At 41.5% G+C, this 19,492-nt stretch overlaps 2 protein-coding genes across 2 annotated transcripts; both read left to right on the top strand.

Moving 5' to 3' along the window:
- The first annotated feature begins 1,031 nt into the window (after positions 1-1,031).
- Positions 1,032-12,755, top strand: frmd8 (FERM domain containing 8). Its single transcript, XM_070982725.1, has 11 exons — positions 1,032-1,214; positions 2,387-2,484; positions 2,601-2,768; positions 3,260-3,361; positions 5,904-5,962; positions 6,147-6,313; positions 8,112-8,327; positions 8,427-8,550; positions 8,660-8,809; positions 9,457-9,685; positions 9,855-12,755. The coding sequence occupies exons 2-11, from the start codon at positions 2,394-2,396 to the stop codon at positions 9,965-9,967; spliced, it is 1,419 nt and encodes a 472-aa protein (XP_070838826.1). The 5' UTR covers positions 1,032-1,214; positions 2,387-2,393; the 3' UTR covers positions 9,968-12,755.
- A 662-nt stretch (positions 12,756-13,417) lies between these two features.
- vps51 (VPS51 subunit of GARP complex) lies at positions 13,418-19,483 on the top strand. The gene is made up of 11 exons (XM_070982724.1): positions 13,418-13,867; positions 14,477-14,606; positions 14,688-14,834; positions 14,934-15,153; positions 15,397-16,312; positions 16,508-16,723; positions 16,924-17,007; positions 17,133-17,267; positions 17,385-17,506; positions 18,276-18,363; positions 18,442-19,483. The coding sequence occupies exons 1-11, from the start codon at positions 13,688-13,690 to the stop codon at positions 18,700-18,702; spliced, it is 2,499 nt and encodes an 832-aa protein (XP_070838825.1). The 5' UTR covers positions 13,418-13,687; the 3' UTR covers positions 18,703-19,483.
- Positions 19,484-19,492: the final 9 nt, after the last annotated feature.

Raw genomic sequence — 19,492 nt, 5'->3', positions numbered from 1 at the left:
ATGGTGACCTAGAATTGAACATATGTGCATTGAGAATCACTATCTGTACATCTCAGTAATGCAAATGTAATGATAATAGTTGTAAGTATCTTGATTCTCTGGTTTGTAACTATATGTGGCTTGTTATGCTTGATCTTGGGTTTTTTAAAGGGTGTACTGTTTATGCTCACCACTAGATGTCCAACATTTCCAACATATAGTCGTTTGTTTCTGTTAAAACTAATGTGTCAGATTTGGCCATTATGTAATATTTGCATACGATTGACATATAGACACAAATTTAGCAACGTCAAACCCGCTGTGTGTCAGAACAAATCAAATATTGCTTTTGTGAGGGTTAGTGTGCAGTTTTTGATGAGAATGTGTCAGAGAGGCATAGAGAGGAGATGCTGAAGCTTACAGCAACCTTTGCCTGTAACCGTGACATTTGTATTGGAGTTATGATGTTTATATCATATGGTATTTCTATCCACCTGGAGGATAAAACAAGAATGGCGTCACCACATATTTGATACATGACTCAATGGACTAAAGGATATTACAGTAATACAGTGTAAGAAATATATACTTTTGAGCATTTTGTTATTCCACTGTACCGTAATAGAAAGTATGGTTTAATTTTAGCTGCTGACTAGTGTGTCGGTGGAGTAAAGAGTTCCCTGTATCAGCAACAACCGAGAGCGGATAAATATAATAAATTTGCTGCCAGAGTAGTTACAGAAATGATGACGTTTTGGTCATGTGACATGACGTAACACTGTCTCGTCTATTCGATTCAGTCTGACTCAGTCTCAGGATCAGACCTTTTTGAACCCATTCCATGCAAACGTGTACATAAAGTTGACAATCTGTCAGTCAATGTATTTTTAAATGACCCCATCACGAACACTGTAGATTATTTACTCTTAACTATTTTAATGCCTAGCCCTTTCATCAACACCCCATTTCAAGTGGCGTTTCAAATCTTCTAGCGTTGCTGTCACGCCTAGTAAAGAGTGGTTCAGAATGAGCGAATCATTCCCCAGTCACTCACTCTAACTGTTGCAGCTGCCCGGAAAGCTAGTTTTAGACAACTGGCTAGCCGTAGCCAAGGGAATAACAGTCAATCTTTGGCAAGCTAATGTGTTTAGCTCCAGTATTTATAAAATTAGCAGGATCTCATACAGAGTATTAACGCTAGCAGCAAGTGGAGGGGAATTTACCACAACTGGCAGGTAGGTGGTCAACAGAAACATTTTGTTCCTTCACTTGCTATCAACAGCATGTCAGACTGTTGGGCAAAAAACCAAAAGGTAGTTAACTAACCACGTAGGAGACAAATTCGTTGTCAACTGATGACTGGACATGTATTATCTTATATGTTAAAGTATCGCAATAACGTTTAGTGACAAACTCAATATGCCAACAGCTTGCACTGCCGCTTCCCTTGCCTTTTAGCTAAGTTAGTCAAATTGAATTTAGTGGCGTTGAATAGTTCCCTGGGTCATTTCCACCATTGTTTGGGTTTGTTTGTGCCTGTAACGCTGTAGGACAACCCAGTTAAACTTGGGGAGCTAGCTAGCCCCTGTCCCACAGGCCTCGCGACATTGCCGTTATGGTCTCTGTATTGACTTCCTTTCTGTGTTTGGGCCATCAGTGTTCAAAGCCCTGTTAATACCATGTAAACTGGGCTGAATGACAGTGACATGTTGGGTCCAAACAATAACTCTTCTTCAACAGAGTGAGGTCAACAGAAGTCGACTGAGATGTTCTAATTGTACGGGCTTATTTCCGGTCTGATACCACACGGTGGTGCTGGTGCATATTGAGACGTGGGCTAAATTAGCCTGATTACTTGTTTATTGAAACATGACTAAGTATGTGGATGAAGTGGCATATGTCAGTGAGGATACTAATATGGCCAACAACTGTCTAGTCATCTCTGAAGCACTTACTAGGTCTTCATTCCAAGGTGTGTGAGACTGATGATGTGATGAGCACCACATACACACATACCACACACATTTACAGACCACCCTGGTTAGCCAGTTGTACAGAAGTAACTTGGATTTAAGAAAACATGAAGTTCTGTGTTGATTAAAAAAACAAACAAACACATTTTTGTAGGTGTCCCATCCCGTCACGCATGTAGATCAGAGGAGTCCCTCCAGGTCCCACATCAGACAGTTGAGCTTAGGAAGCATGGCTGATGCATTCTGCATGGCCAGCTTAGGTAGGAGGGAGCTGCAGACGTGCTGTTGGTGTTTGTGCATCTCATACTTAACCTTACAGTCACACACCTGAAAAACACACCTGTGACTTTTCTGTGGCTCATTCTAAAATATGTTGTAACGTACGTGTTATGTTACTCTACATACTGATTTTGTTTTTGGTACTTGATCTTCAGATTAGAGATGGAAGGAGATGACTGCAGTTTTCCTCCAGATTCATCAGATGATCACTCACAAAGAGGCAGCGTTGCTTCCTCAGCAACACTTTCCCGTGGTACAGTACAGCAAATATTAATGCAACTCATGCAGGATAAACTCGCTGTTTTGTGGTGTTGTATTTGTATTTTTTCAGTTGTTGGTTTCATTTTGTTTATTTGTGTTTGATTGCAGCTCAAGATGTGCTTATATACCTGTTTGGTGAGAGCGCAGTGCACTTATCAGTAGAAGGGCTTGGTAGTGTCAGTGTGCAGGAGTTGGGCCGCAGCGTTCGAGAGGCTCTACATATTCCTGAGTCGGCCCAGGATGCTTTTGCCTTCTGGCTTTGCTCTCCACTGCTTGGTAAGAGCTATTTCCCAACACCTTTTGCCCTCATAAATACTGTGACTCATCATCTGCTATGATAGGAAAATGTGCATGTGGATATGGATGCCTCTTTCTTAAAAACACCAGAGTCTGGCTACAAAATATTACATAATACCTGATATTTTTGGCAAGATGTCAGGCAGGATATGTGTCTGGTTGCCTGAACAAGGATAAATGATGCCTTTATGCAGTACTGTATTGTACTACTTGAATAAGGACAAGGAGGCTCTGTACATTATGTTAACTCATGTATTCAACTGTTACAGCTGGAATAGTTTAGTTTTAAAATCAGCTCAGTCACAGAAAATCAGTCGCTTTTGCTTGGTTGATTTGCCTTTGAAATGGCCATATTACTCTTGTTTGTACCTTACTTTGATGTAAGTGTCACAGAAACAAGTGGAACAAGATTCAGAGCAGGAAAACAGACACATCTCACTGACTTCCATTACCTCCTCATTACTCCCCAGATTTGCAGTTAAAGGCAAGGCATCAACCATACAAACTGTGTCGACAGTGGCAGGACTTGCTGTATCGCTTCACTGAGGCCTCAGAGGAAGACATTTCACAAGGTGAGAGTGTGTTTACATGTGTTTAGTAAACTGCAATTATGTCAAGTTTCTGCAGTAAGCACTTTTTTATGGAAGTTGCCTAGAAACGCGCGTTGTTCAATCAATGTAAGGATTAGAGGACTTGGTTTATAAAGCAAGGCTTATGCTGGAGAAACATTATTTCCTGCCCACGTATCCACTTAACTTGGTTTCTAACAGTTATTACAAGAGCACTTGTGCCTGACAAAGACTGAGGACAAAGGGGCAGCAATAGCCGCACACAGCATTGAGAGGAAAGATCATTACCGGTGTCCTAGAACTCCAGAGTCAGACTAAAAATGAAACTAAAGTGCAGAAGTCTGTCTGCCGGTTTCTACTGCTGAACAGATTATTTGTAAAATTTGTTCATGATAAGACAAAGAAAAGCTCTGTGACTATAGTCCTCTCACTTTGCCCCCAATTTAAAAACTCTGACATAAAAAGCCACACCCTCTTCAGTCTGCACCATAATAAACTATACCCACTAAAACACATAAAACACTGTATTCTGGCTTTGCTTCAGAAATATGGTATTATGTAAGGGCAAAATGTGATTACTTACCAGCTGTATGTAAATGTCAGTCTTAGAGTATTTACGATTGGGTGATATGTGAAATGTGTCAGCTGGTAGAGATTTAGCAATACCAATTCCACCGTGGGAGCTATCCCTCAGTGTCTCCGCTATATATTCAGAGCAGGCTATGTAGCAAATCAGGCCTGGATTCCCTCTTGATCTCTGTGATCCAGCTGCCTTGCAAGAAAACATGATTTGGCCAGCAGATCAGGACTGCTTACCACCAGCGATAGTTGGTGGCGGTGATGCTCTGCCACAGAGGACGTGTCAGTGAAAAGAAAACGAGGAGAAGGAGGAAACACCTTCATACAATATAGTTATTTTAAACTGTTTCTTATTGAATTTACTCAACAATTATGTTGGCCCACTATATTGTGATGTATAAAATACTGAGCTTCAAGATTTTGGCCATATCATCCACCCATGGGCTGATTTCCTGCCTTAGACTGGTTTCTTAACAGGTGTGTGTTTGTATGCCGAGCACCGCCAGCTCTCTGCAGCTCTTCCCTGTGGCTTTATAACTTACTTAAAACTTGTTGGTGTGTTGTAGCTTACTCAGGGACAGGGTAAATAAAGGTAAAAGTGCTGTCAGGTTTGTTTGGAAGAAGTAAAAGGAAAAGGAAGCAGTTGGCATGATAAGCGATAATCACCTGTGGCTGAACAAGCAAAGTGAAGGCTGGAAACAAGGTCATTCAGAGAGAAAGAGAGAAGAAATACAGTTGCCGCATTTTAGTGAATATTTCCTTGCAAAATAATAGAACTGAGCAATTGCCACATTAGTTTTTACAAAATGAGATATTTGTATACTAGAAAGTAGATCTTGGTGGCTCTTGTGACATGTTTGCTCTTACATCTTTCACATCATACAAATATTATTTTGAAGCTCTCTTGGGATGCTCATTGTTTAACAGTGTCCACGATATGCTGATCAGTCCTTTCCAAATGGGAAAAGCTGGACATAATGTACAATGCTTACATTGTTTGCTCAAAAAAAAGAAGTAGCCTTTCATACAGAGCTCACCATGTAACATTATTATTACTGTTTATGTGTGTTGCATGTTAAATGAATCTCCCCTCTATAAAGAATTATAGATACATCAGCCATTCAAGTGCATGCATAATGCATTATTAGGGATGTTACAAACCATTGTAATGTTGTGATGTCCTATAACAACAGTTGTAAAGCCTTACAAGTATGATTATAATTATTTATGATGACATTTTGTGATTATGAGAAATTACAACACATACTTGTGACTCCTTTTGACATTATCAAGGATTACTGCCACTCTCATGATGCAGTGCTACAATAGGTTATACAGTACACTCTGTAGTCTAGTATTGATGAAGAAAAATCCAAAGTACCTGATGAATGGGGTCAAGCTTACAACTTCCTGTTAAGTTCACTGGGAAAAGACGACTGAAATGACACAAATTTAGAATTTATGTAGAAATGTTGGTCAGCTATTGATTGCTTCTCTGCCAAAATGGTTAGCCATAATGGACTTCTGGTAAATTTTAACACACTTAATAACTTAATAAGTTGTAAATGAGGTGTCAGGCTCTGACTCAAAGTCTGGTGTTATTTGTCATTACAGTGAAAGTAGAACAGCCCACACTTTGTTTGTGGTGTGTCGGATCCTTTTAGAAGAACTGGTGACACTGCTGCAAAGTCCGCTGCCAAAAAGAAAAAAAACTCCACAGTGACAGTTCACCACTATGAAATGAAGACGTTTCATCAAGCACCAGTATTGCATAGTCACATAGATGCCGTGTAGATGGAACATCCACATTACAAGACCATGAGTTAGAGCAGAATGGGTTCGAGGGGGCTTGAGTGGCAGATACCCCCACATCTACCACAGTGTTCTCACCCAGTAGCAATTAGACACACTGAATACAGATGGTTGCCCCACCCTGACATGTTACTGCCCTCTGTTTTTTCCACAGATGAACCATATCTCCAGTTCCGTCGGAACGTGTTTTATCCTAAATCTAAGGAGCTGCAGGTACTGTTTACCTACTTCTCTGCAAGAGCATTCATTTATGTCAGACATGAGAGAGTTATAAAGGCATCTTAATCATCATTGTGTCCAAGTGATGCAGAAAATGCTGAGTGGGTTTTAATGAAGATTTTTGGTTGTCTGAAATAATAATAATAATAAGTCTTGTCATTGCCTCACTCCTGAGCAGATAGACGATGAGGCCGTGCTGAGGCTCCTGTATGAGGAGGCCAGGAGCAACATTCTCACAGGCAGATACCCCTGCGATCCCGAACACTGGGCGGGTCTCGGAGCCCTGTCTCTCGCTCTTGACGAGGGAACTGAACTTGATGGCCAGCAGTTTACCACTACTATAAGGTAAGTTAGAAAGGTTGGTTAAATACATGTTCAGACAAATTCCAGATGTGGGTTTTAAATGCTTTTTATGAAAAGATCAGTACCACTCAGTGTAAGTCTACAGGTAGGAGATGGTTAGCTTAGCTTAGCCTAAAGACTGGGTTCAGGGGAACAGCTAGCCTGCCTCTGTAATAGAATCTGCCTATCAGCACTTCCGAAGCTTGCATGATGTAACATCTTATATGAGGTTATATTATAAGATATAACAAGTTTTATCTTGCTTGTTTAATTCAGAGAAAAACTAAAGTGTAGAGACACAAAGTTCTGGTATTATGAGGAAAAGGGAAAACATAGTATCATTTCTAACAGACAGTGAAAAACAGAAATTCATTTATAATATTAAGAAATGTGTTAACTATATCAGCACAAACACACACATACATACATACATTCATACATACATACATGTTAATATAAAAGTGGGTCATTGTGTGCCATTTTCTGTTAAGATAATTAACACTTCATCACATTTTTTGTCAGCACATGATCCTGCTTGACTTCCTGTTCTTTGACTCCAGCTCTTGCTTAAATGAACATTTTGTGAAGTTCACAGCTGACTTGGTTTTACTTTGCCATTTTAGAAAATCAAGAAATATGTAATGGCCCCTGCTGTTCGCTTTGTCAAAGTGAGAGTGACGCCCAGTTTCAGCTTAATGCACCAGAAAAAAATGTCACAAAGAATATAAAAGCACAACCAAACTCTGTTTCCTCAACCCACATATTCCAAAGGGCAGCTGGTAGACTGAGCAGCTTCAAGCACTTCACAATCAGCAGCAACACGCTGTCATTTGATGAAAATCCACAGGCATTGTGAAAAAGGTCAACAGTGCTTCTTTTGTTTGATTGTTCAAATGTTGATAACACTCATATTGTGCCACAGCAGTGTTTTTCAATTGCTTGTTGGTTTGTGAGAGCCAAGTGCAAGAATGCATAAAGCGACACTTTGATTGGATTTCAGTGATCATGGGAGAATGTCTTTTCTCTTTGCAAAGCCTTCGAGACTTGATTGTGATTAAAGGCCTGAGAATTATAGATACTTGACAGGACTTGTATAGCACTGCACATCTAACGCTGCAATACTGAAGGAGTGCTCTTACTTAAGGTACTCACAGCACACATTTAAGGTTGCCTACATACTATTAAATATATGGTCATACATTTATGAGGAAGTCTCATATTTGTTTGCTTAGTGTCGCAGTAATGTCTTAGTTTGTGTCTGTTTCCGTTGTGTCTACTTCCCCACAGCTTCATACTATAAAAAAGTCTTTAGTTGGTGTTCAGTGATTATTAAACCACAATAGACAATTCAAGGTCTGCGCTGCATCACTCACTCAGACTTGTTTTTTGGGCTTCATCCCAAAAGTCCAGAAATCACTTTTCATAAGGAGTTTTTTTTTACCTCATGAGTGGTAGTAATTGAAGAGAGGTGGTCAAAAATGCATTTAAATGGTATGAGCATGAAAGGAAAAACAGCTACTGAGCTGTTGAGAAAGGAAAGAATTAGGAGCATTGAGTTCTGTTACACCTGCAACAATGAAGAAAACAGAGGGTTTCAGGAGAAATGTATTACAGTGCAGACTGCACAGTACAATAGAACAAGAGAGTGGATGGCATTGATGCTGTAGGTTGTCAAGGACAACTTGAGAGTCAACAGTAGATGTTTACAAAAGAATCATGAACTGAATCTCGAGCCCAAACTTGAGCTCAGATAAGATGCTCTAAATGCATAACACAAACTGGTCTCGTCTGCCTTCCACAGAGAAAAGAAGCTGTCTTCTTTTCTGCCTGCACATGTTGCCATGGGGAGTGGAGGTTTGCTCTCTACTCTGAGAGGGAAGTCGAGCCGTCAGGCAGGGCTGGAGCAGAACCTTTTGGAGGCGTACAGAAAGATCAGCACATCTGCTGGAAACTCTCCTGAGCCCACACAGCTCCTACACCAGTACCTCAGCACATGTCACTCTCTGCCTTATTATGGGTAAGAATTTGTGTAATTTATACTTTATATTTGTCAACAAAAGTTCAGTTTACCTTAATTTATTTACATACCTCTCTTTTACTTTAACTACACAAATAGGTGTGCTTTCTTCCTTGGGGAGATTGACAAACCAGCACAAGGGATTCTCCAAAGGGGAAAACGTAAAGTTGTCAACGTTGGAATCTGTCTGGAGGGAGTTTATGTGATGGATGTCAAAGAGAAGGTGAGCGCTGGATTGTCTCTGAAAGCAGTTTTCATTTCTCTTCAACAAAACCATCCTATTTCTCTTGAAAAAAAAAAAACCTTTTTTTTTTGGGGTGTGTTTTTTTCAGCACGTGCTGCTTGGCCTGCGTTTCAATGAGCTTTCCTGGGACCACAGTTACCCTGAAGAGGAGGGGGACTCGCACATTCTGTGGCTGGAGTTTGATGGAGAGGAAGATGGCACTCCTGTCAACAAGCTGCTAAAGATCTACTCAAAACAAGTAAGAACATATTTGTGAAATTAAAGTCAGCTTACAAATCACCTGATGTGATCGCATTTAACACCTGCACATGCATTAATTGTATGCTGTGAGTGTCAGCAACCAGCACGTACACTATCGCTACCTCAGACCTGCAGAGCGTGTTGATTGGCTGTTTTGGGGTTGCACCTGTCGTGGCTTGATCTCTGCTGTAGTTTGAACATCAATTTAAGAACTGCTTGCCGCTGGAGAGGGTGGCAGATGTAGTCCTGTTACGTCTGACCTCAAACGAGGATACGCAGCCGCCTCCGGAGAGCGCGCTGCACCTGGTGTTTTGGAGAGCTTCAGGATCAGGTGCAGCAGCTGTGCCCATTTGTTCTCAGAGGAGCATAACACTTGATATTTGTGTTGAAAACTCATAGATTTCAAATAATTTCTTTACAATCGCGTGTCATGCTTGCTCAATGATTGTTGGGTTGAAAAGGACTGTGTCAGCCACCAGATGGTGAAGAGAAGTTACATAATGGTGGAGGCAGTAATACATAATCACAGCAGGCCCTAATCCAAGCGTAATGGCCCATGGAAAAAGTCAAGTACAGCTGTTTATCATGTATACTTCGAAGAATCAGATTTAATAACTTGTGTCCTTTCTTCTTTCTGTCGACCAGGCAGAGCTAATGAGCGGCTTCATCGAGTTCTGTGTGGAGCTGAAGTCTGCGTCTGAAGGAGCAGCTGCGGCCGAAATGGACGGTGAGGCGAGTCTTTCTCAGCAGCCTGCCGGGCAAGAAGGCAGCAACAAGAATGGACGTGGAGGACGGCGCGGGATGCTGCACAGGCAAAACAGCGTTGTGTGCAGTCGGGTTCATTCACTTAACACTATCAGCTACGTGGACAATGGTGAGTTTGGTGGTTACATTTAGTCCTGGCCTACTTACAGTATATTACAACTCTGATTCTAGAGTCCTGATTTTTTTGTAATCAAGGTTGTATTTCTAGATCAACAAGCAGATCTGCCTGTAGTAACTTCAGCCGGAGTAATTTTCAGTATTTGTCCGCTGTCTTTCAGGAAAGGAAATCAAACGCTTGAAGCCAAAAAGAGCTGCATCCTTCTTCACCCGACAGGCGTCTGCGCCCACGTACTCTGCTGTGCAAGTGACAGAAAGTCTGGAACAGGGTTAAACTCTGCGGTCATCTCCACCCCACGCCACTCAAAGACCAAACCTGAACATTTTACACTGAGATTTAAAGACTTGATACAAGCTTGAGACTTTTAACTGATAATATATGAACATGCTAAGGACCAAGCGAGGGATCGAAGTGTGAGTGACAATATTTATCTTTTGAAGTTGTGTATATTAAGAGAGTACAGTAATGTGAAAAACAAACCGATCTATTAACAGCAATTATTCATTAGATGGCTATTGATTGAAAAGTCTGAGACAAGCCTTAGAGAACTCCTCAGACGGTGAGTCCAATCGATGACTGATATATCGTGACCTTCTTGACCTTTCTGCAGAGCTCTGGAGCTGTGTATACTGCAATTATTCAAAAATGTTAAACCTCATTTGAATATAACCACTGCATTACCTCTTTTTCCTTTAACTCTTATTGGGGCTTTAATATCAAGAACACCTCAGTATATCCCCATGTAATGTTAAACATTTTCTAACTCTTCCTCAAAACCTGTAAGTGTTAGCGCAAACTCTTTACAGTCAGCATGACAAACACTTCAGGGGATGATCTGAGGGCGTGTTCCCACTATTCTGCTTTCTCAAACTGCCAGTGCCTTGTTCTCATGAAAGGGTGAAGACACTTTAGAAAAGTAGTGGTAGAAACGTTTAGCGGTTGGTGTTACTGATCAGAGAGAGTCTATGGGAGCACATGGTCTGTGCTGTGGAAGTTTTTTGTGAGTACATGCTTTTAAGAGTTTGACATGATTAACATTTGCTGATATTTGTGGCTTGTTATCGCGAAAAGAAAGCACAGGTGGGACATCTGACTTTTTTATTAGTAACAGCAAAATGGTGTGAATGTAGTCTGAGTGTGTAAAATAACAAGATAAAAAAGACATTTTTATGCTTAACTTACACATTGATAGTATCAAGTCCTCATTGGAAAGAATGAATCGATTTGCAGCTACAAAAGAATCAAATTGGACAAATAAGATGCTAAAACTAATACAATAAAAGCTCTCTTCCTAAGCAATTAATGTATTTTTACCATACCAGTTAGCATATCATATTCAATGTTTATCTTCCAAACTTGCACCAGCACAAGTGACATACATGCACAGGTCCTGACCTGACTGTTTCTTGCTTGGTCAGACCTGATGTAAAATTGACGTAATACCATAATTGTACAACTTCTAACGCAGGAGAGAGTAGAATAATTGCTTTTAGCTGTTCAGAACTGCTTCAACCTACTGACTTATTAACAACTCCGACACATCCAGACCACAACCTCCATGTCAGGGTTTAGTCAGCCATTGTTTTGGTCACAAACACAACCACGGTTGACATTATTATTACAAAATGTAGAGCAGCATGTCGAGGCCTGTCTTGAACTTTGTAACAATGCATTTTACATGCTCCTGTGGGGATGTTAATGGGTTATTCAGTTTGTCTGTAAAATTGAAACTTAGCAAATTGTCAGACACGTACGTGGTTTTCACTGGACATGTCCTCGGTGGATGTGGCACAGACAAACTGACCAAGAACTTTTCACTATGCTGTTTGAACTCTCAGTCTGTACACCAAAGCAAGCCAATGCTGCAACACAGTACGCTACCTTAACTCTGCAGAGACCTCCAGGTGTCTCTCTGAACTTCACTCTAATGCTGATGCAGGCAGTTTCTGTCTTTGCTGTACTTTTAACAAACAAGCTCACCTCACTAATGGCCATGAAAGAAGTTGTTCATCTTTATAATACTGCCTTCCACTTGAACATATGTCCTGATTTGAGAAGTGGTGGCATTCTGTATTCTTCTTGATTCTCCTGAGCATGCAGACTGCAGAATGTTTTTACTTTTCTATGCTTTGACTTGTTATACGTCAGCTACAGTCTGTAACCTAACCGCAGCAGTCCAATATATTGTTGCTAACTTACACTATGCATGTCACATTGTAGATTAGGCATTCCGACAGACTGCACATCATGTGATACTGCACTATTAATACTAATACACTGTTTCTAAATCTTTTACATGTGCAGATGTTTTTGTATTGTTTGTTAGATTTTATGAGAGAATATTTTTACTTTGATTTTCATATACTTTTCAGTGTTTGTACATGAGAATGAAGTGAAGACATAGGTCATTTTAAGCATTATCCTCTCTAGTAATCACTTTGCAGAAGCATAAAGTGCCTTTTTGTTTCTACTGAGTTGGCATCTGAATGAATATTTTGGTGCTTGGAAACCAGTAATGGACATTTTTTGTTGTTGCAATGGTTTTAAAAAAAAACTCAATTGTGTTTCTTATATATTTCGCACATTTTCAACTAGACCATTTCACCTTTCCTTGCTGATGTGAGTATATTGACATACTGGATAACTACACTGGGCTGCTGGTAAACAGTGTATTGTGGTTCCTTCTGCCTTCATTAAAATATGTCTGATATGCTTTTTTTAATAAACCAATGCAAGTGGGCCCATTTCTCTGGAGATATGTTAAAAAAGTGTGTTTACTACATCACTACCTACAACCTAAGCAATGAAGCCATACTTATTTCCACTAACTGTTACCTTGTGTGTGATTTTCTTGAGGCACTAGGTTTTTATTTGGCAATGCATGTTTTGTATCTACAGGTTTTGAAGTGTTCTTTAGCTAACCTCTTTCCTGCACTGCTTTAGTTGGCCACGTGTGCTGCTCAGATACTGTAGATGTATTTTACAATGAAAGCAACAACTCACTGCTTGGGCCTTCTGTAACATTTCAACTAGGTGCATTTAATAAAGGTTGAAAAAAGCATTCTGGTGTTAACTTTTGATATTGGTAATGTAATGTGCACTGGTGTAGTGAGGGATGTGTGTGTGATCCAACAGTTAGTGCATATTTAGACAGTGGCTTTGTGAGTACTCCTGTGGAAATGGTTTAAATTCACTTATAAACACAATAATCACTAATAACTTGACAATACTCAAAGCAGATCATTGGGTATTATTCCACTCTTAGTTTATTGTTCATGATTCGATATATATTCGATATATTTTGTCAGATTTTGAATCTTTGACCAATAAAATGAAATTTGTTTTCTGCAAAGATGAAGCCTGTCACCCTTTAGTTTGTGTCTGACTTCGTTTTATAACTGCTGCAATTAAGTGTCAGGAATTCCTAAGTGATTTTTTACTGTCATTCCAGAAACCATCAAAACTTCAGTTTTCAGCTGTCTTCAGTAGCTGATTTTTTTTCTTCCTTTAAAACATTTACCATTGTTATGGCAGCACTGACAATATAGTGCATCCCTTAGTTCATGTAATTGGATCACTATCATTTCTGACACACTGCTAAAAAGCCCGGTTAACTGCTGTCTCCTGCGCAGTGGTTCACTTCCGGATTGTCAGATCAGAACTACAGCGTTCCTCACGTGCGTGAATAGTGAACTCTCTTGACTACATACACTCTTTGACGACGAAGCACCGGATAGGCTACAAACACGGAAACAGTATCGGTTTCAAGCTAGCTGCTTGTGCTGTGGCAAAAATATGACATTTTCTTACTAATTACTTTGAAAAGCCTTCTCCGTAAAGCCAGTTAGCTAATACGGACAAATATTAGTCACTTTGGAGCAAGAGGTTAACGTATTTAGGCAGTTATCGTCAGTTTTCTTTGCCAGCTGGACGCTCGTCATCTTTATTTATCTTCATTTTATTCGTACATTTCTCAGCTGGACGCTGGACAGTATGGACGACTCCGTGCTGGTGTCGGACGACTCCGGACCGGGCAGGAGGCGAAGGGTGCACGGTATGCTGAAGCTCTACTACGGGCTGAACGAGGAAGGAAAGGCCGAGGAGCAGCCGGAGTCCCTGGATCCCTGCGACATCAACGGGCCGCATTTCGACCCCGAGCTCTACCTCAACAAGGTTTGGGACCACTGCTGCTGTGTGTGACCTCTGCACTGTATCATATCAACGCTGCTACAGCAACAGCTTTACCTGGAGCTGCTGAATTTATTAACCAATTTCTTTATTAATGTCTCATTAAGTCTCATTGTTGCTGTCTCTGTCACTGCACACAACACCCAGAGTGCCATTTGCTGTTTATTGATAAGGGGCTAATATTAATAATAAAATGTGAGGGTCTGGGTTGCATCTAAAGTCTAAAGAACCACAAAACCTAGAGGGAATATAATTCAGTTTTCATTAACAAACAATGCATAAATTAATCAGTGCTCATTCAGCTGCTAAACACTGCACTTTAACCACATTATGCAACAAATCATTATACAAGAAATCAACAGTAAACTTACGGTAACGTAAAGTCTATACACATATTGCTCTTTGCAAAACCTGCTGGGGAATGGTAGTTATTGAATGCATGTACGTTTACTGGCAGCAGTTAAAGATTTAACACTGCTTTGGTCAAAGCAGGTATAAACAAAGATTCTTTATGAAGAACAAAGAAATAGTCTGTAGTGTGTAGTTTGACCTTGTATTTCATATTACTTTTGCATGTTTTGTGTCTCAATGCAGCTGAGAAGGGAGTGCTCTCTTGCGGAGTTGATGGACCAGGAGACCTGCATGGTCAAGCAGATCCGCTCTTTGGATAGTGACATGCAGACGCTGGTGTATGAAAACTACAACAAGTTCATATCTGCTACCGGTGAGGAAACGTCTCACTCGCTGTTAAGTCACTGTTACCTTTCTGGATCATTGAACCAACTTTTCATGTTTTCCATTCCAGACACCATAAGAAAGATGAAGAACGATTTTAAAAAGATGGAGGATGAAATGGATTGCCTGTCTGCTAACATGGCGGCAATCACTGAGTTCAGCGCTCGCATCAGTGGCACTCTTCAAGACCAGCATGCACAGATTACCAAACTCTCAGGTGAGACCAGAGCTGGCAGTTTGTTTGTTGAGTCGGTCGCGGGGCTCTTCATGATGGTTTTCGTTTTTGACACTTTTGTCTTGCCATGCTCCATTTCAGGGGTTCACACCCTGTTGAGGAAGCTGCAGTTTCTGTTTGAACTGCCTGCTCGATTAAATAAGTGTCTGGAGCTGCAGGCCTATGCTCAGGCAGTGAGATCCCACCGCCGTGCCCGCTGTGTGCTGCAGCAGTACAGCCACCTGCCCTCCTTCAAGGGGATTCAGGATGACTGTCACGCCATCATGGACAAACTGGCACAGGAGCTGCGACAGAAGTTCAGGTGAGAATCTGCCAAACTACATCCAGATTGGAGGCACCGCTGTGAGGGAGAGTTACACTAAAGAGTCACATTAAAGAACTGTGCAGCCTGATTTTATGAAGCGTAGAAATAAAATTGAGTATTTTGAATGTTGTGCTTGCCTTTACATAATCCTTATTGTAGTTTGAAGAGAAATGTATTGTGTCTAATTTTTACATTTCCTGTCCATCATCTATTGCTACCTGTTTTGTTGTTGTCTTGCAGGGATGGAGGGTCAAGCGCCAAAGATTTATCAGAGTGTGTGGAGCTGCTGCTACAGTTGGATGAGCCAGCGGAAGAACTCTGTGATAAATTCCTGAGCCATGCGCGGTCGCGACTTGAGTCGGACCTCCAAGGTCTGGAAGCAGAGATAAGACCGTACCCTTCCGCCTCAACCGTGAAAGATGCTTCTGCACGCGCTTTGTCATCTACCGCAGCCGCTGGATCTCCCTCTGATAATTCCCCGAACACAAGCACTATACCTTCTCCCACCTCAAACACTGACATCCTGGAATTCATCGACAGAGGCTGCAATGAATTTGTCAGCAGCCTCTGTTTAGTGATAACATCCTATCAAGAACTATTCATCAACCATGCTCAGAAAGGTGAGCTGGCATCCAAAAATATTCCTCAGATGGCAAATGGGAAGCTGAACGCATTTGTGGATGATCTGGCGGCTCGGTATTTCTCCCTGGTGGAGCGGAGGATTCAAGAGGAGAAAGGGGTCGCAGATAACTCCCTCTTAGTCCGCGCGCTCGACCGCTTCCACCGCAGACTTCAGGCCGTGGCCAAACTGCTGCCGGGCTCCGCCGTGCCAAACCAGGGGACTGAGATTGTGATCCGTGCAGCAACGGAGCGAGTCAAGCAGTACCTCTCTGCCCTGCAGAGCTTCTACATGGACAGCTTGACAGACGTGAGGCAGGCCCTGGCGACGCCTCGGCTCTCTGTGGCCAGCGCTTCAGTGGCTGGAGGCGGAGCCCTCATAGGGGGGTCGGCCTCAGGAAGAGATGCTCCGACCAGCCTGCCGGAGCTGCTCTCCTCCCTCTCAGCCTCTATTCTCAATCAGATTAAATCAGTGCTGGCGTCCGTGCATCTCTTCACAGCGAAGGACATTACATTCTCCAACAAGCCGTACTTCAAGGTGAATAGTTTATTTAAATGAGCAGTTTCTGCTCGACCCCCTACGAGCTCAAACTCCATTAGTAGCTAATAACACTACTGAACACACAGGGAGTGATTAAATAATGGCTGTTTTCATATTGGTATGAACTAGTCCTTTAAAGTGTGACACCCCTGTGAGAGTGACAGCTGTGTTCTGTCTGTCTTCTCCTTGCAGGGTGAGTTCTGCAGCCAGGGTGTGCGTGAGAGCCTGGTGGTGAGCTTTATAAAGTTTGTGTGCCAGTCTTCTCGCCAGTTCTGTGAGAGCGCGGGAGACAAGGGAGGCTCGACTCCTCCGGCCCTCCTGTTGCTGCTGTCCCGCCTCTGCTTGGACTATGAAACCTCTACTATCTCGTATATACTCACTCTCACAGATGAACAGTTCCTTGTGCAGGTAAATGTCTTGTCACCTTGTAAATGCACCACGTTACACTGTAAAAATAGAGTAACTTCAAATAGAGGCTTGAAAGTTCAAATCAGTCTAGAGAAATATGACTAATCCCATTTTTTTAATTGATTTTTTAAGTGAACATATTTCAAAATGCTTCACTGCCATCTAAAAACAGGTCTTCTTCTGTGTTTGATCTTTCTCAGCACCACAGTCCCGTAACACCTGTCACAACTTTATGTGCAGAAGCCAGGGAGGCAGCACAGAAACTACTCAACCATTATGTGAAGGTAGGTTTACAACATTCACTGAGTTACTTTTCTTATTGAGGAGAAACAAAGACACCAGTGCAGGAAAATACTTCTGCAAATAACATTTCTCACAAAAGTTCATATTTATTTGATTGTTTTTGCAGGTTCAGGGCCTGATTATCTCCCAGATGTTAAGGAAGAGCGTGGAAACACGAGACTGGGTAAACACCATTGAGCCACGAAATGTCCGTGCTGTGATGAAGAGGGTGGTGGAGGACACCACCTCCATTGATGTACAGGTGACAGTTTACATGAGCGCAATATCACCATCTGTATCGTGTCCTCAAGTCCATGCATTAAGCTCCATCAGCATGTATGAGTCGGCTGTCTCATGAACCGTCTGTGCTCTTCCATAGGTGGGTCTTTTGTATGAGGAAGGTGTGAGGAAAGCGCACAGCAGTGACTCCAGCAAAAGGACTTTCTCTGTCTACAGCAGCTCAAGGCAGCAAGCCCGCTACGCTGCCAGCTACACTCCAAGGTAAACCAGCAAACACACTGGTCAAGTGATGAAACAGTTCATCCTCTAGTGGTTTTGGGTGTGTTTGGTTGAATGACAACAGTTTTTGTAATTCCTTTGATATGTAACATGATTATTTTAGAAGAAAAATCATGTCATAAGAGCTCATTCCTAAGTCTAAAGCCAAGATCCATCACTGTATTGTCACCATCTACACATATGCACCATTAATTCTTCTGATTAATTCTGTTGTACAAACGTCCTCTAGTTTACTCTTGATACTGAGAACAAACAAATCTCAATGTGTAAATGTCTTTTGCAGCTAAAGCTATGGGTGTGCCACATCATATTTTTCACCATATCAGTATAATTTTTAATATGTCATCCTGTTACACTACGTTAGTTCCATAAAGCTGAGCAACTATAGTGGTGTGGAGGTGGTTTGGTTACAAATGATCAGATGCACAACGAACCACAGTAATAGGTAAGAAGTGTAAGAAGACTGTAACAACAAAAGGGAACAGTCCAGAAAACGTATTTCACCACCAGAGAGGCAAAAATCCCACGAGGAGAGCTCAGCATCGTAATGTGAGTTACTGACGTTCGGTCCTTGCACGAGTGCATCAGTCAGACGTTGTGACAGACATACAAGCAGACTCATGCAGCTCATCTGTATTACTTCTTTCACTTCCCCTGCAGGGGAGCAGTATTGTTGACTTTAATTAGAAGAATAAGGTCGTTGTTTTAATTGTGGATTTACTTGAGTGATTTGTCTTTTGTCTGCCTGCAGTGCCCCCATGGATACTAATCTACTGAGCAACATACACAAGCTGTTTTCTGAGAGGATTGACATCTTCAGCTCAGTGGAGTTCAACAAGGTGAGTGCAGGTCTTTGTTATGCTGTGGTGTTATCGTCAGTGAAAATCATTCCTCACACACGTGCTCTGCTGTCCCAGGTCTCTGTGATGACAGGAATTATCAAAATCAGTCTGAAGACGTTCCTGGAGTGTGTCCGCCTGCGTACCTTCGGCCGTTACGGGCTGCAGCAGATCCAGGTCGACTGCCACTACCTGCAGATGTACCTGTGGCGGTTCGTCTCCGATGAGAACCTCGTGCATTTCCTGCTGGATGAGATCGTGGGCAGCTCTGCCCACCGCTGTCTGGATCCTGCCCCGATGGAGCAGAGTGTGATCGAAGTCATCTGTGAGCGAGGTTAAAGCTGCTCAGACAGCTCGTGCACTGCAAGCACCATATCACAAATCCAATGAAAAATTACAACTTACACTGGAATCATGCATCTGTATTTAAAGACTCTTTCTGTTACAAAACTACAGGACTGGTAAATGTTCAATTTGTTGATCCATATTCAAATTGTACTGTAAAAATGCTCAAACATTTGTGATTTTCTCAGTACTCCAACTCAGTGATTGCAGTCTTCAATGAAAGAAATGATAAAACTGTGCATAAAGAGTTGACTTCCTTGTGTTTTAAGTGTAGGGATAGCACCTTTATGACCTTAAAATATGAATAATTCAACCAACGCTAAAGAGTCGTCAAGAAGTCATTGACTGACAGGGAATTTGGGGCAGATACGTTACATTCCAGACACGTGCCATGCAAAAGTGCACATGCACGTCTAGTTCTTGGCTTTAATGTCAAATATGAGAAGAGAAGCCCTTCTCATCCATCCTCAAAGATGGAAACAAAGTGAATTATCCATGATACAAGATAAGGAAACATGTTTAATGTGAATACAAAATCTGAGTGACTGAATAGAAAAGCGCCGTGGAAATCTCATGTATTAATAAATACTTTTAGGGGCTTTATGCTGAATAATCTGCAGTCTGAATGTCATCTGATTATGTAATCCAAGTCTAACACTACAGTAACTGCTTCAGAGGTACAAGATCTCTTGCCTTGAGGGTAGCTGATGTCTGTAAATGATTGAATGATTAAAATGTGTGTGTCTACAATAAAAATGCATGAATGTGAAATTCAAAAAGTGTT

Source organism: Chaetodon trifascialis, chromosome 16, assembly GCF_039877785.1.
Source record: "Chaetodon trifascialis isolate fChaTrf1 chromosome 16, fChaTrf1.hap1, whole genome shotgun sequence".
In the NCBI taxonomy this organism is placed as follows: domain Eukaryota; kingdom Metazoa; phylum Chordata; class Actinopteri; order Chaetodontiformes; family Chaetodontidae; genus Chaetodon; species Chaetodon trifascialis.
This window is presented reverse-complemented; position numbering and strand designations above follow the sequence as displayed.